At 43.7% G+C, this 17,500-nt stretch overlaps 1 protein-coding gene across 2 annotated transcripts in view; it reads right to left on the minus strand.

The window, feature by feature from the left end:
- The window catches only part of cntnap2a (contactin associated protein 2a), a 295,838-nt gene that overhangs the window by 53,112 nt on the left and 225,226 nt on the right, over nt 1-17,500 (minus strand). For both annotated transcript variants that reach the window (XM_035526373.1, XM_035526372.1), the window contains exon 16: nt 408-578. In XM_035526373.1, the coding sequence (XP_035382266.1) occupies nt 408-578 (171 nt within the window). The remainder of the gene's footprint in view (nt 1-407; nt 579-17,500) is intronic.

Here is a 17,500-nt window from a genome sequence, read left to right on the forward strand (position 1 = left end):
AGTCTCTGTGTCAGTCTCTGTGCCAGTCCCTATGTCATGCCCTGTGTCATGCCCTGTGCCAGCCTGACAATCTGCACAAACAATGGTCTGCAATTTCAATGACATGCTGCTACTGCCACAATTCTGAATATTCACAGCAGGCCTCCGGTGCTCCATGGTCCGACAGTCTTGGCAGGGCTGCATTTCTAAATAACTGCAAATAGCTCACCCAACGTCCCGTCGTTCCCTGGAGTGTGAATGAACATGAGTGAATAAATGTCTTATATTTCTTATTTATGCATGTCACACACAACATTGCCAAAGCCCAGCCAGTTAAGTGGCTCTGAGAGAGAGAGAGAGAGAGAGAGAGAGAGAGAGACAGAGAGAGAGAGAGAGAGAGAGAGAGAGAGAGAGAGAGAGAGACTTACATTTAAGTTCCAGTCGGATGAAGTCTGTGTTTCCCAGGTTCTCTAGAAAGACTCCATAGGGCGCTGAGGTCTTGAAGTAGAAGGAGATATCAGCACTGGTCTCTCCTTGGAAGGTGGAGAAGTGCAGGTAGGAAGATGGGGTGTTGAAGGACGCTGCGTTCCAGTAGCTCCCTGCAACAGGAGCCCAGACAGAAGAAAAACACGCTCACTTATCCAGCCGGTTTACCTTATTCATTCATTCGTTTATTTATTTCCCCCCATTGGTCTGTACAGTTAATTTTATTATAATTCAACAACCTGAGCCCTGCTGGTATATACGCCTCATTAGACTAGGTTAACAAGTTTCTTTTTAGCTAGATGTTTTTAACAGAATTAAGAAATTATACTGTGGTATACCAGTTTTCTACCTTGTTCTATATGAAATAATGTGTTTATTTTGTACTGAATTATTCCCTTCATCAGAGTTTTCTTGCCACTTGCACAGTCCTCTGTGTGGCTGTACCTTGACTGTGCTGATAATGTTGTTCTCCTGTATCTCTGTTTAAGAGATGTCCTCACTGGGGGAGGGTGAGGAGTTGTCCTTTGGTCTGTCCTGTCCCTCTGACCGGCATTGTCACCAGCTGTATCCGAGTACTGACTTCCGCACGAGCCGTTGTTACGTATAAGAGACGTCCGGGCCTTTACGGCAATGCCACCCGCCGCTCAACCGCACGCTAGCTCTGGGAGTAAACCCCCATCTGGGAGTAAACGTTGGCACATGCACGATCTTTTCATCTCCTCAGCTTCATTTCATCTTCAAAAAATGTCAAAATCAAAGATGCAGCTTGCATCCTGAGCTTTTGGCATTCTGCTTAACGACAGTGTGCATGCAGCCTGTGTCTCACTTCAATCTACTTCCTGTCCAAGACTCACAGCTCCTCGTCCAAGACACAAAACTCCTCGTCCAAGACACACAACTTCCTGCCCAACACACACAACTTCCTGCCCAAGACACACAACTCTCCGTCCAAGACACACAACTTCCTGCCCAACACACACAACTTCCTGCCCAAGACACACAACTCTCCATCCAAGACACACTACTCCTCGACTCACAGCTGTTTAGGCCAGAGATCTGTTCCCATACAGTTGAGGCAGTGTCTGTGTGTGTGTGTGTGTGTGTGTCCACCTCTGACCACTTCCTCCTCCCACTCTAGCTGTAAGACTTGCTGCAACAAATCACGACCAAGCTGCAAAGCTGTCATCTGACGAGGTTTCCTGCTTCAAATGGACCTATTGAGGGACATGACGGGCTCTGGCACACAGGTACTGAGACACGGGGGTCTGAGATATGGGCTCTGGGAGACGGGCTCTGGCACACAGGTACTGAGACACGGGGGTCTGAGATATGGGCTCTGGGAGACGGGCTCTGAGACACAGGGGTCTGGGATATGGGCTCTGGGAGACGGGCTCTGAGACACAGGGGTCTGGGACATGCAGTAGTTTGAGGGTGGTGAGCTCAGTGATCAGCACGGTGAGACTGGCGTTGGTACGCTCAGACAGTCACCTGCCTCCTGGCACGGCGCTAAGAGAGACACCCCTCTTCTAATTAAAAGATAACATTTGCCTTTCTGCCATCAAACGTTAACTGATTAATGCGCATGTGCCATTCTGCTCACTCTCACTAATGAAAAAATGGAAAACAGTACTGGGGAACATAATATGCTATCACAGCTGGGACTCACACACACACACACACACACACACACACACACACACACCTCTCTAACAATTGGGCGCACCGCAAAACCAGATTTACTTCTCCACACTTACTACACTGCAGCACTTTTAAATCAATGTGGTGAATTCACACTCACTCTCTGGGACTCTCCATCTTTCTCTCTCTCTTTCTGTCTGTCTGTATGCTGTTCATAAAACAGAAAACGGGAGGACAGGCAAGGGAAGAGAAAAGAGGAGATGAGAGGAGAGGAAAGAGGAGTTGGGAGCCATAATCCCGAGGACGGGGTCACAGGAGTGCGGTGGAAGAGAGGGAGAATGTCATTTTATCCCATATATGAATGAAGAAAACTGATTCAAAAGATATTCAAAAGTATTTTTAAAAGCCCATTTGCCAAGGAAAAATTAATGGTATTACATCAAAATACAAAAGAATCCCAAAGGTACCAAATAAACACCACAACCCAATTTAACTTCCCAACCTCTGTCATCGGTAGAGGCTACGACTCCCAGGTTAGGGTCAGGAAGCCTCCGGCATTTCCAAAATCATGCATGCCTAACTAATATCTACAACTCCCTCTGTACTACATGCTCACGCTGCCTTTTTGAGCCTGTCCGCGTATATTCAACAGACGCGGAACTCAGGCATCAAACCTGCCAGTCGCCAGAGATCAAACAGCACCTGCTGGTCTCATGTTCTCATGCCTAATGTCAGAGTGTACCTGCTTTTGTGTTCAGGGTCTTATCAAGTTGAATAAAATGTCCTCTCTGTGTCTCTCAGAGAGAGAGAGAGAGAGAGAGAGAGAGAGAGAGAGAAAGAGAGAGAGATTAGAGGTTGATGGCAATGAAGGCAGTGGATCTGCGACTTTGTTTATCACAAATTTCTCTCTCTCTCTCTCTCTCTCTCTCTCTCTCTCCCCCTCCCTCCCTCCTTCACGGATGTGCAGCTCTCTCCTCTGCACGCCGTCCAGACCTGGCGCTCGGGTACCTTTCAGCCCAGATTCTACTCGAGCTTCGCATAGACCCTTTTTCTTCTTCCTGCTTCAAACGCTTGGGATGGCGCAGTAGCCTCGCGCCGACAGCAGAGCGTTTCTGGGCCCTTCCTCCGCAGCCCGAGCGCTGGAGGCAGGGGGAAGCGGGGGGGGTGGGGGGGCGTGTCCCAGGGGAGGGGCTGGGCTTATCACAGCTCTGCAGGAGCAGACTGGCTCGCTCCACACAGGCCACACAGCCCCTCCCCCCGGCACCGCCTTCCACGTTTAATTACTGGCTGTTTTATGTGGTCTCTCTCGGAAGGACGCGAGGTGTTTTTCCTTCAAAGTAATCCCACCATGGCACGGTGGGCGAAGAGGTCTGCTGTGCATGGAAACTGCTTTTTGTTTTTTTTTTTACAGAAGAGGTCCCGCAAAACCTAATAAATGTTTGGATTCTCCCTTTAATCCAGAATTAGTATTCGCAGTTTCTCATAAGGGTCACTTTCACTGAGAGACGGCAGTCGTAAATATTAAAGGCTTTTTCGACACAAGCTCAGAGGATTAAAACACAGTGGAGTTGAATGTCAGCCGTCAAACAACTTGTTGGCAAGTGAAGAACAAAAGTTTCAAACACTCAACAAAAAAGATGGTGGTTTGAGAATATTACATAGTCCAAAAGTGATCGATAACACAAATTATGAATTTAAAACACCTGCCAGACGAGCAGCTTGCTGGACAGCGGCACATGCACACACAAACACACATATACACACACACACATATACACAGTGCTGGAGAGAGGCACACACACACACACACACACACACACACACACACACACACAAGCGCTGTTGGACAGGGGCACACGTACACACACACACACACGCACACACGCTGTTGGACAGGGGCACACGTACACACACACACACACACACACACACACACGCACAAACACACACACACACGCTGTTGGACAGGGGCGCACACTCAGTCACATGTGCAGCTCAAAGACCACAGCAGTTTAACATAACTGTTACTGGTCTGAAAACGCCTCGTTAGGTATCATACAGTTTAACATAACTGTTACTGGTCTGAAAACGCCTCATTAGGTATCATACAGTTTTGGAGACAATCAAAACACTTTAATGAAAACAAAACAACTAAAATTAATTAAATTAATTAGTTAAATTATTACAAGGAGCTTCACTCAAATGCAAGGCACACAATTCAGCCTTGTGTGGGCAATGCAATGTACCACTCTTCCCAGAGCAACGTTCCAGAGCATTTCCGAGATTTTCACTCTTCCCAGTGCAACGTTCTAGGTCATTTCAGAGTTCCTCACTCTTCCCAGAGCAACGTTCCGGGTCATTTCAGAGTTCCTCACTCTTCCGAGAGCAACGTTCCGGGTCATTTCAGAGTTTTTACAGATGACACTCGAAATCAAAACATTCTAATATTCTACACCTCATTACCTCGTCACTGTAGCACAGTTAAAAGCAGGAAAGACAGTGTTGGTGTTTCCATTATCTCAAGCACTTCGAAATGAGTTTAGCTTGAATTATTAATGAATATTCACAAAGCAAATATCATTAATCAAAGTAATTAATTTGTCTCGGGATAATAAACGCTTTTCTCTTCTACCCTGCCACGTTATTAAAAACCTAATATCCACTGGAAATGACCAAGTCAAATTGTTTTTAAAAAGAGTTCTACAAATACCAAAAAATCTGACTGACAAACTGATTCAAAGAGAAACAGTTTTCTAGGTGATAATATCTACAGACACAAAACATGTTGAAAAAGATTTAAAGCTTGTGAAAATCTGCAGATGTACTTAAGCAACCGCATACACATAAACATCAAATCCATTAATGAGCTGGAACATGCAAACTTGAAAGAGAAAAATATTCAAATAAATTCAAGCTAACAAATATGGCAAAACATAAATATACAGCTTATTTTAAGCGTGTAAAAAAACCTCCCAAATTAATTACTGTGAATGTGTAAATCAGTTCTGCACAAATGATTGTGTGTGTGTGTGTGTGTGTGAAAGTGTGAAAGTCAAAGGACATTTTCACTGTCCAACTGTGACAATCCTGGACAATCCTGTTTGTGTGACCTTTTTTTTTTTTTTCTTTTTTTTTGCAAATGTGGATTCTTGACTCTGTTTTGCCATTGAATTGGTTGACCAATGGGCAACCTGGTGGTGGTCCAATCAGAGAGCAAGTGTGATTTATCCAATCACAACACTGACTGGCTGCTGTCACACAAATATTTTGAAAGTAGTTGGTACCACCTCCAAGGGTCATCATAGATACACTTCCACCGAGAGTCACGGGGTGGGGGGTGAGTTTATGAGTTAATGGTTATTACCACTTATTGCCATGTGGGTTAGATATAGTGTTAGTATAAGAAAAATACCAAATCCTGCCTTTGAACAGGAGTTGATTGTATTCAATATTTTTGAGGAATATGTCAGCTTGACTGTCACACTAGCGCTGTAGCCCTGTAGCCAAGGGTGCAGAACTGATTTACACATTCACAGTAATTAATTAAAAAAAAAGATATTTATTCAAACATGTTTGCCATATTTGTGAAATTTAATTTATACAAATGTTCTTGTTTCATATTTGCACATTCCAACTCATTTGTGGATTTTCTTTTTACATGTATGTAGTTACAAAAATACAAATGCAGGATTTGTTAAATTTGTGAACATCATTTCAAAAAATCTTTTTGAACTTTTTATTTTAATTTTTTGATAAACATCACTTTAATCTTAATCTGTTTTTCTGGTAAAGATCCTGACAAATGTAGCAGTGCTACAGAGCCCTTCAACTGAATGCTTCTTTTACACAGCCAGCATGAGTCATTTAAGGAATGAAAGTATGACCAACTGTTCAACAGTAAGATGTTGGCGGTGAAGAAGAGAAGCAACTGGAAGAGACTTGAGAGCAAAGCTGGTGTCTTTGCCAGCTCTTTCCAACCCCCCCCCACACACACACTCATACACACACACTCATACACACACACTCATACACACACACACACACACACACTCATACACACACACACACACTCATACACACACACTCATACACACACACCCACACACACACATCTATCATTTTAATGTTCAGTATAAAACCCAGCAAACCCCTCTCCTACCTGCCTCAACCTCCACTCAATCTCTCCTTCCACACCCAACTAACACACCTCACCTCACTTTCCTTATCCATTAACCTCCTCTGCCCTCTCTCCTCCAGACTATGGCAGGCTTGCTCTCTCCGTTTCCTGATTGTTAGATGCCCTATGCAGCGATCGGATGAGATTAAGATTAGATAAAAAGAAACTGAGAAAATCGCATGTTGACGCTGATCTCCTCTCCTGTTGTGTTCTTCCAGCACAAGTTTCTACTTGTAGATCTGCTGGTGACTGCTGGCAGGACACCAATCTACAAGTAGAAGCTTGTTCCATATGGATTGGACTCACATGAGGAGAAGCTGACACCATCTGGATCTGACTCACACGAGGAGAAGCTGGTGGCATCTGGATCTGACTCACACGAGGAGAAGCTGGTGGCATCTGGATCTGACTCACACGAGGAGAAGCTGGTGGCATCTCGATCTGGATTTGACTCAAATGACGAGAGGCTGGAAGACTCACACAAGCTCCACAACGTCTTTTCCTCTTTGAAACCCCCCTCACACCATCTTCCCTCAATGCAGAGTTTGCCACGTTCTTCGATGAGAAGATTAACAAAGTTTGTCGGTCCTTTCCCTAACACTACTTCTACACTACATTACCTATCACCCCTTTCTACTGCCTTCACCTGGTTTTCCCAACTCATCTTGTTTGGTAATCCTACCACCTGCCCTTCGAATTCCATCCCTTCCTCACTGCTCCAGGAATCATGAATGATTCCCTGTCATATGGTCAAGTGCTGAAAGCCTTCAAACCTTCACTCAACACCTCAGCCATCTGCAACTACTCACAGGCATCTGTTCCGGAGAAGCTGCATGCTACAGGTTCAGCCCAGCCCTGATGTTTCCTGACCCCAGTCTCTCAGCAGTCTTCTATATGCTCAAACCAGGCTTGGGGATGGTACCTTGAAGGCCAATCATATTATGTGACATGAAGGGGATCCATATCTACTCCATACAGACTCTCCTCTGGTGTCCCACAAGGCTCAGTGCTTGGTCCTCTCCTGTTCTGCCTTTATACACCTGTTCTCTTAGTGAAGTTAAATCCTTCTATGGTTTCTCATATGCTATGCTGACGATACTCAATGGATTTTCTCCTTTCCATCCTCCAACACTCAGATTTCTGCTCATATCTCAGAACGCCTAGCAAGCATCTCTTCATGGATGGCAGCTCATCACTTGAAGCCAAATCTCAGCAAGACTGAGCTGCTATATATATATATGTCATCTGAAATATCTTCAGGTTCTAGTGTTACTTGATTTGAACCAACTTCCCTCAACCTTAACCTTCCCTTGACCTTAACACTGACAGATCTACTGTCACATGAGGGCATAAAACACTTTTGTAAGTCACTCCAAATGCTATAAATGTAAATGCATCTTAGATTTGGGCAAATATGCATCATGATCTTTTTATGGTTTTAAACACGATCCCATTCCATAGAACTGTACATTTTGTTCAATATCACTTCAATATGATCTATAATATTAAACGAATTCTGTATTGAGCTGTTCTGGTTCGATTGTATCTCTGTGTTTGAGATCAGATTGCGAGCATCACAGATGCAGTTTGCCTTATATGGCCCTGAGGACCATGTAGTGTCGCACGCGTGATAGCACAGGGCCAAAGCAAAGATAACACAGGTGTCCTGACCACTCATCTTCTCACAGATATCACTCCCAAAAGGCGAATCTCTAGCTTCTCTGAGGCTCTTTCAAAACAATTTACCATCAATGAGGTTGTTCCGTTTCGGACCCACTGCCCCCAGTCTTGTTTTAGTGACGCTTAAATTGTAGAAGATAAAGAACACATACGTTTGCAAAACAGAATAGACCAATAAACTGGTGCGTGATTCACAGTGAAAACTCATCATAGCATTCAGAGCTTAGCCTAAATGATAAGGAAGGAATATTGAAGAGTCCTGGAAATGATGTTCATCAAACACGTGTCCTATTGTGTTACGATGAGAGAGCGCTTTGGCAATCCCCCCTTGGCAATTATGCTGAAATTACAGCTCTATGCCTACTGCAGATTATCATGCAAGTTGTGGCGGGAAAATCTGTTTCTGTTAGGAAAACCCACAAAATGTCACTTTGTTTTGCATGCATTGGAACTCAATTACAGAGTTGTGCTATACAGTGTTTGTGTGTAGGAAATGAAGTCACTTCAACAAAAGCGTTTTAAAGGGACACCAAGGACACTCGGTTGATGTATTCAAAGCAGGTCGCTGCACAGACCATTAGCTGCCTTTCTGTTTCACCATCTCTGGCTGGCTTGGCTTGCTGTGTGCTGTTTATGCACTATAGTTACATTTACATTTACAGCATTTAGCGGACGCTTTTATCCAAAGCGACTTACAATTATGACTGAACATAACATTTGCAATTGAGGGTTAAGGGTCTTGCTCACGGGCCCAACAGTGGCAACTTGGTGGTGGTGCTTGAACTGGTACCCTTCCGAATACGAGTCGAGCACCTCAGCAACTGAGCTACCACTGCTACCACTATAGTGATTAGTGCCTATCTGATCGCTGGTCTTTCTCGGTCTTTTGCTCCTCTGGGTATGGTAGGTGTCAGTGTGAACATGCGAAGTATCTTGGCCCTGGGAATAGTACATGTCTGAATTTATTGATTTTTTTTTCCTTCTTTCTGTCTTGAAAAATCTCAGCAGACCTTGGGGAGGGGTATGAGTCTCTTGCTGTCATTTCTAATTGGAGCATTGATCCCTTCATTTATGGTTTTGTTACTGAAAATTAACTGAATAATAATCGATTTATGGACCATGCACAAGGTCAGCATGGAAACTGGAGATGTTAAAGAAGCATCTGGGTGATTTGATAATGATTAAGGATCTTTGGATTCTGGGCCTGTGCTCAACCTTGCATATTTTTAGTGTTTAGCTCAAAAGGATCACAGCGTAGCACTTTCCGTAACCCTGTCAGTACAGAAGGAACAGGGAGTTGGGAGTTGTGGCTGAAACCCTTTAAACTGGAGCTCTTAGTCCGTGCTAGCCCCAGAGTTGAGCTCGCTGACATAAACCACCTCAACTGTGCACTCTGCACTGCCTCAGTAAGCTCGTGCAAAAACATCTTCACTTCTGACAAACGCAGACACTCTCTGGTGTAAACGCCAGGAAGCAAAAATGTCTCTGCACCCAGCAGGCTTCTGCATGGGTGGCACTGGACTATCACCTCAGCTGCCACACTGAAACCAAGCGAGCTTATGGAGCTTGCAAAACACCACACCCCCCTGATTCAGATGTGACTGTGGTCCGTGTGCGTGAGGAGACACAACCCAAAGTCATCATGTAGACAAGAGCCTTCAAACCAATCGCTCTGCATGAAGCCATCAAGTACCCAAACAGTCATCAGCTTCCCGACTGTTTCAGCAGACAAACACTCCCCACCCGCACCTGGGGTGTGCTTCTCCACATCCACCCGGTGCCTGATGCTTCACCCCTCACTTGTCTGGCCAGATGGATGATTGGTTGGAGGAGAATACTAACTGAAGGCCCTGCCAGAGCCTACAGACTTAATAATGACACCCGGGCACCTGAGGGCTGTAGGTTCAAGCTATGCTTAAAAAATCAAGAGAAAAATCTATTCCACATACAGCATATGGCAGCAACACTTTTAACCAGGGTTTAGTAAAATATGCCAATTAGGAAAAAATGTCTTTGACATCGATTGACATGAGATATATAATAATAAAAAACAAAAACAAAACAAACAGAACCAAAAAATTAAACAAAGCCAAAACAAAGTCACAAAGTCAGAAGCAACAAAATGGTGTCAAAACTAAGCAATGAGACAAAGAAAACAAGCACAAAATGAAACAGCAAAATAAAACAGAAGCAAAACAACACAGACGTAAAGCAAAGCCGATCTCAGACGGAAATGGGGCTCACAAGCACAACCTGGTTTACAGCAGGGATAACAGCAATTACTGCAACACAAGAACACCAATACCCATAACAGTACCCCTAGCTACACATATACGCACGCCTAGGGCTATAACCACACCTAAAGCCACAGCCACACATATACCCACTCCTAGGGCTATAACCACACCTAAAGCCACAGCCAGACATATACGCACGCCTAGGGCTATAACCACACCTAAAGCCACAGCCACACATATACGCACGCCTAGGGCTATAACCACACCTAAAGCCACAGCCAGACATATACGCACGCCTAGGGCTATAACCACACCTAAAGCCACAGCCACACATATACGCACGCCTAGGGCTATAACCACACCTAAAGCCACAGCCACACATATACGCACGCCTAGGGCTATAACCACAACTAAAGCCACAGCCACACATATACGCACGCCTAGGGCTATAACCACACCTAAAGCCACAGCCACACATATACGCACGCCTAGGGCTATAACCACAACTAAAGCCACAGCCACACATATACGCACGCCTAGGGCTATAACCACACCTAAAGCCACAGCCACACATATACCCACGCCTAGGGCTATAACCACACCTAAAGCCACAGCCACACATATACGCACGCCTAGGGCTATAACCACAACTAAAGCCACAGCCACACATATACGCACGCCTAGGGCTATAACCACACCTAAAGCCACAGCCACACATATACGCACGCCTAGGGCTATAACCACACCTAAAGCCACAGCCACACATATACCCACGCCTAGGGCTATAACCACACCTAAAGCCACAGCCACACATATACGCACGCCTAGGGCTATAACCACAACTAAAGCCACAGCCACACATATACGTACGCCTAGGGCTATAACCACACCTAAAGCCACAGCCACACATATACGCACGCCTAGGGCTATAACCACACCTAAAGCCACAGCCACACATATACCCACGCCTAGGGCTATAACCACACCTAAAGCCACAGCCACACATATACGCACGCCTAGGGCTATAACCACAACTAAAGCCACAGCCACACATATACGCACGCCTAGGGCTATAACCACACCTAAAGCCACAGCCACACATATACGCACGCCTAGGGCTATAACCACACCTAAAGCCACAGCCACACATATACGCACGCCTAGGGCTATAACCACACCTAAAGCCACACATATACCCATACATATAACTTCTGCTAATTAGAAGCTCAACCCAGTAACCCCCCACCCACCAAATGGAATGTATAAATGAATGAACGATGCCTGCTTTATATGACATCACTAAAAACCCCACAGAGACAGAAACGTCTGGAGGAAGACCAGAGCCGCTAGAGAGGACGCCCATCGATCTTAGCCTCTCCCTGTTCTCCCTGTTCTCCTATTCCCCAATCCCTCCAGCTCTTAGACTCAATTCCTGTAGAGGCACCATAGAGATCCCGCATGCAAGCACCATGTTTCATGGTGTTTGTTTCACAAACAAAAACACACACACACGCACAAACACGCACACACCCACACACACACACGCACACACACACGCACACACCCACAAACACACACACACACCAGCAGAGAAGCCTGCACAGGAAATGGCTGCCTGCTATCCCTGACCGGGTCCCTGCCACCTCATTTATCGACTGTGAAGGATTAGCAAATAAGCAATTAACGAGACAGTGGTTCTCATGGTTGCCTGTGAGGCCCCGCATCGGGGACTGTATGAACAGGTCGTGATCTCCAGATTTGTCACCCCATAGAGGTGTAAATTCAAGCTGATACTGCATTTTAACAAGAGTCTTTCTTTTCTCAATTTCAAACTCAATGTACCGGAAAACAAAAACAAAAAATGTTGTCTGTCCAAAAGCATACAGACTGCTGCATTTTGTTCATGGTCATAAGGCCATTAAATCACCAACCTGCCATAAACCACTCTAGTATTTAGACAAGTAGACAGCAGACGCGGTTTTACTGGCTCTGGACAACGCTGCGTTTTCTCATAAGAAATCATGACCGTTCATGGACTGAAAACAAAAGAATCAATCAAGAAAAGAAAACTTTTGGTTTCACTTCAGGAGAGCAGCAGATCTGCAAATCAAACAGCTGTTCGTCTGGGAGTCCTGTGGCACCATATCCTGGCAGGATCTTCAGAACAAGGATTCCACGTGTTCCACAGCAATGTGCACGTGCATGCTGGGAAATGCAGCCCTTTCTCATTCCCAGTGCAGAGATGCTTTGGCAGAACTCCTTGGTATCAGTATGTACATGCAGAAGGTGCCCTGTAGCATCGGGTTCCAATGTACATGGCTGTCGCGCAGACGTGCACGGCAGTCCCGCAGACGCGCATGGCAGTCCCGTAGATGCGCACGACGGCAGTCCCGCAGATGCACACGGCAGTCCCGTAGATGTGCACGGCAGTCCTGCAGATGTGCACGGCAGTCCTGTAGATGCACACGGCAGTCCCGTAGATGTGCACGGCAGTCCTGCAGATGTGCACGACAGTCCTGTAAATGCACACGGCAGTCCCATAGACGTGCACGGCAGTCCCACAGATGTGCATGGCAGTCCCATAGATGCACACAGCAGTCCTGTAGATTCCATGATGATGGCAAAATGGAACCTGATTTGTTTGTAATATAGAAACTCAAATTTATTTCGTAGCTGGTAATCTGGTAATTGCTGAATGTTGAGTGTTTCTGATTTACTCTTTTGCTTATAGTTATTTTATTTCAGCAGACTTTTAAAATAATTGTCCAAAATCATCACGTTTTCAAAGTCCAAAAAAATTTGCTAATGTAGTAAATCGGAACTATATAGTTTTCCAATATAGTGTATTGGTATATATATACTATATAGTATACACATCCTATATATTTCATATCAACCAATCATATCTCAGTCCTATTTGTGATATAATCATGTGAATTGGAGAGTGTAATTTGTACCAGTGACTGACTAGTACTGTCTACGTCATGGTTAGTTCTTCCCCGCTTCCGTGTTCCATGTTTTTCCAGTCTTGTGTGTTTTGGATCCATTCCTTCATTTTGTCTTCTCTACTCCTCGTTTGGTTTTCCACACCTGTCATTACTTTCACCTGTTCCTCGTTTCTACTCTTGTTAAGTTCATGTATTTAAACCCTGTCTTGTTGCCTGTGTCTTGGCTGTTTATTGTTTGGCTGGTTGTTTGTTTGGATGTGTTAGAAAGCCTGTCAGTTTTTCCTAACCTCCTTGTGTTATTTCCTAGTCTCTGTTATAGCCTGCTTCCCCTGTTTGCCTCCGTGTGCTTTGGTTTAGTTCATCATGTATCCTAGCACTCTACATATTGGCTCTATGACCCAGGACTCTCCAATGACTACGACTCTGGATTTGCCCCTAATAAATCTCGCTCTTCTCTGCACATGTCCGCCTCTTTACTGCTCACTGTTATAGTCTACTTACACGTTTTCTGGAAAATTAAGATAATTGAACAATTATTTTTTTCATTCGCTAAACTAAAAAAGCAAATATGTATAAAAGCCCTTTGAACTAAATGGGAAGTTAATGAAGGCCTCGTAGTCCAAATGCTGGTAAGTGCCAGGGGAACATTTTTTTCTTGTTCTTGTTGTTTGACCTATTGAAACAAAACGCAGAAAGCTGACCTCTTGACCTTTTGACCTGTTAGACCCTCCGGGCTCAGCATACACCATCTCCCTCTTCTTAAGGCCTGGTTTCTGTGAGCCACTTTGGGCTTTAGGTTGCATGGCTGCATTGCAAGACCCTGGTGTGTTTCTTCTAGTCCAAACGTGCACAGTCCTTTTCTGGCAAAGGAATACATCGCAGACGGCTGACTGTGTGACCCCTCTGTGACCTACGACAGGCCCCTGTGGCCTCGTTTAGGGACCCATATTATTTTGCTCACCTGGCAGTTAATCTGGTAGATAACAAAATCTACCATTCAAAAATTATATAGAGGGTTTATCCACAAAGGGCTGGTATGTGTGTTTGTGTGTGTGTGTGTTTGTGTGCAGATTTTTAATTCCAGCCACATCTAACTAATCAGCTGATTAAAGACTGAGACACATTGATTGAACAATTGACAAATGGGGTGTTTCTGCTTATGTGGAGTGTAAACTGGTAACCACACTGGCTCTTTATGGACAGGACCAGTGACCTCTGACCAGCGACTCCTGACCAGTGACCCCTGCATAATACTGTCATTTATCTCTCTATTCTGTGCAGTGAAAGTTTTCACTATGGAGTTTTAAAAAAAGAGATAATGTTTGAAAAATGACAAATATAAATAATAAATATAACTGTTATAAATGTAGCTATTCAATATAAATATAAATGTTAAATGTAACTGTTAAATATAAATGTAAATGTAAAAATGTGATATCTATCTATCTTACTATCTATCTATCTTATGATTATATCAGAGCTTTTGTGCAGAAATACGTGGTACATTGAAAGACCAACCAGATGTAATATACGGTTAAGATCTCCAAGGGTCTGTTGGAAGCACTAACATGGAACAGCTTTCTAATGATGTCTGTTTATTTCATCTACAGAAATGGTGCATTGCTTTTTGGTGCATGGAAAATGCTGAAAAAATGTTTTTATATTAAGAAATATGTTTCGATCTCATGATTTAGTGTTTGTTAGTCATTATGAGTATTATTAATGCTCAGACTATGTTATTATCAACCTTGAACTTTCTATGTTGTTTTCTAAAGGTTCAAGAGCATTTTTATGTCCTGCTTTTATCCTGTTACTAACATTATCCTTGTCTTTGTAAAGGCAGACATTGTCCTTTGATGTAGGAAACACCTGAGCACAGAAAGCACAAGTTAGACTTTGGAGTCACATATGACAAGATCTTTCACCATCCAGAAATGTCGAGACGTGACTTGGGGGACAGGTTCAGTTTTGCCATCTGCGTCGACACTGGACGCAGTAGAACTTATCTTGAAGTCTACGGGCCTGCTGTGCGCGTCGGAATTCCAAACGGCTCCTCCGGTATATACATACAGACACCAAAGGGTTGCATCCAAAATTCCACATTTGAGCAGTTGGGATGAGAATGCGCTGTACTGGCAGACACTACCAAATAAAAACCATGCAAAAGCAACGAGCAAGCCAGTCCGTTCCTGCCAAGCACATTTAAATGATGAAACAGTATTAAAAATGGATGCGCTGCCGTCTCTGTGCAGCAGGGGGCAGGCAGAGGGCAGGAAGCCTGAGTCCTGCTGGCCTCTGCCCTCTACAGGACGGGAGAGGATCCCACGAGTCAATGCAAGTGTGCCATGATGAGGGAAAATAATTGGGTCTCCTTCTGAGCTGCTCTCCGTGCTGACCCGAGAGCACACAGGTGTGTGTGTGTGTGTGTGTGTATGCATGCAAGAATTGTTAGAAATATTTCTATTCATTCTCAGCCATTGGTCATTTTAGGAGCACACACTGACCTTTTGGACTTGGAGAGAGAAAGCAAAACAAAAGCAAAGTCCGAGGTTACCTTGGGGAAGCGAGCGATCTGGTCTTTGTGTTCATATGTGCTTCTGGAGAGACACGTCCCCCCATCTCTAATACAAACCACCATCTTTCACATGCTCCAGAGGTCAAGGAAAGCACTTTTGACTTTCAAAAGTTCTACAGCTGCGCTTTATTTTTCACAGTACAGAAGGACTCTGATATTGAATAAACTATTAACCATCATAACATGGTAAAAAAGTTAATTAACAAAAATATACTACATGAAATTTTTGTCCAAATGATAAAAATTCAATCTCTGTCAACCAGATCGCATTTAGATAGTCTTTAGATACACCTATAGAACTCTTTATGTGATACTCTTTATGTACACGACATGTTATAAGACAAATTTAAAAACTATACTTACAAGGAAGTTTAGTTTATTAGTAAAGAATCCCTGTGTAAAGATAACAGATAATGTAAAAATTCAACATTATAAAGTCAGTATTCCATGTCTATCATATCATCAACACTTTGTGACCTCAAACTGAATGATTAAACTCCTACAGGAATTTCATTTATCCTATAGTGGCTCATATCATGTAGCTGCTGCAATGGTTCTGGCCAATAACATGCTAAACATTAATAATCCACATAATCCTAAACATTGCTTCCGTAACCACTGCCTATACTCCCAAACACTGCTTATGACCCCAAACACTGTTTATAATGCCAAATACTGTTTAGGATCACAAACATAGCTTGTACAAATACTGCTTATGACCTCAAACACTATTTACATACCCAAACACATCTTCCACAAACACTTCTTATGACCTCAAACACCACTTATGATCCCAAACACAGCTTCCGCAAACACTTCTTATGACCTCAAACACTACTTATAATCCTAAACACTGCTTCCACAAACACTGCTTATGACCTCAAACACCATTTATAATCCCAAACACATCTTCCACAAACACTTCTTATGACCTCAAACACTATTTATAATCACAAACACATCTTCCACAAACTTCTTATGACTGCAAACACTACTTATAATCCTAAACACTGCTTCCACAAACATTGTTTATGACCTCAAACACCACTTATGATCCCAAACACACATTCTGCAAACACTGCTTATGACGTCAAACACTACTCATAAACCCAAACATGGCTTCCACAAACACCACTTCTCACCCTGTCAAGTTTATTTCCAACATGCTTGCCTCTGATAATCCGGTGTTACTGATGACCTTAATGATGTCCATCAGGAGAATTATCTTATGTGTGTGAACCGACCCTGTTATGGTGACAAACCAGGACTGGGGTTTGGCACTCTTGTGTTCAACACAAATGTTTAATATTTTCTTTGTGAAATTTCCTTTTAAAGCACTGACAAGCCTAACAAGATGGAAGTTTTTTTTTGAGAGATAGATTAAGATCATAAAATGTTAAATGGACAGACCATCATGAAGCATAATGCTGTGTGCTCAGTTTGTATCATTCACTTTGAGATTCCAATCTGAGAAAAGCCTTGTTTACCAAGCAGGTCTCACTTTACTTCACCTCCATCATTGAACCAGATGGGACAGGCAGCAAGTTTACCAGATGGCTCTCGTACAAATGACTGTTGCACGAGGGCTCGTTAAAATGCACTTACTCATACCATTGTGGGGCGCCCTGGCAGAACGACATTAGTTTGTTCGTCGTGCATTTGCTTTCATTAATAACACCCCTTGACCTTCAGTTCAGTCTGAAATGAGAAGGGAGGAAATGATCAGAATGAAATGAAAGTGCTTCATAACTGGGAGATTGCTGGGAAATGTTCCATGGCA

The sequence above is a fragment of the Electrophorus electricus genome, chromosome 5 (genome assembly GCF_013358815.1).
Source record: "Electrophorus electricus isolate fEleEle1 chromosome 5, fEleEle1.pri, whole genome shotgun sequence".
NCBI classification, from domain to species: Eukaryota; Metazoa; Chordata; class Actinopteri; order Gymnotiformes; family Gymnotidae; genus Electrophorus; species Electrophorus electricus.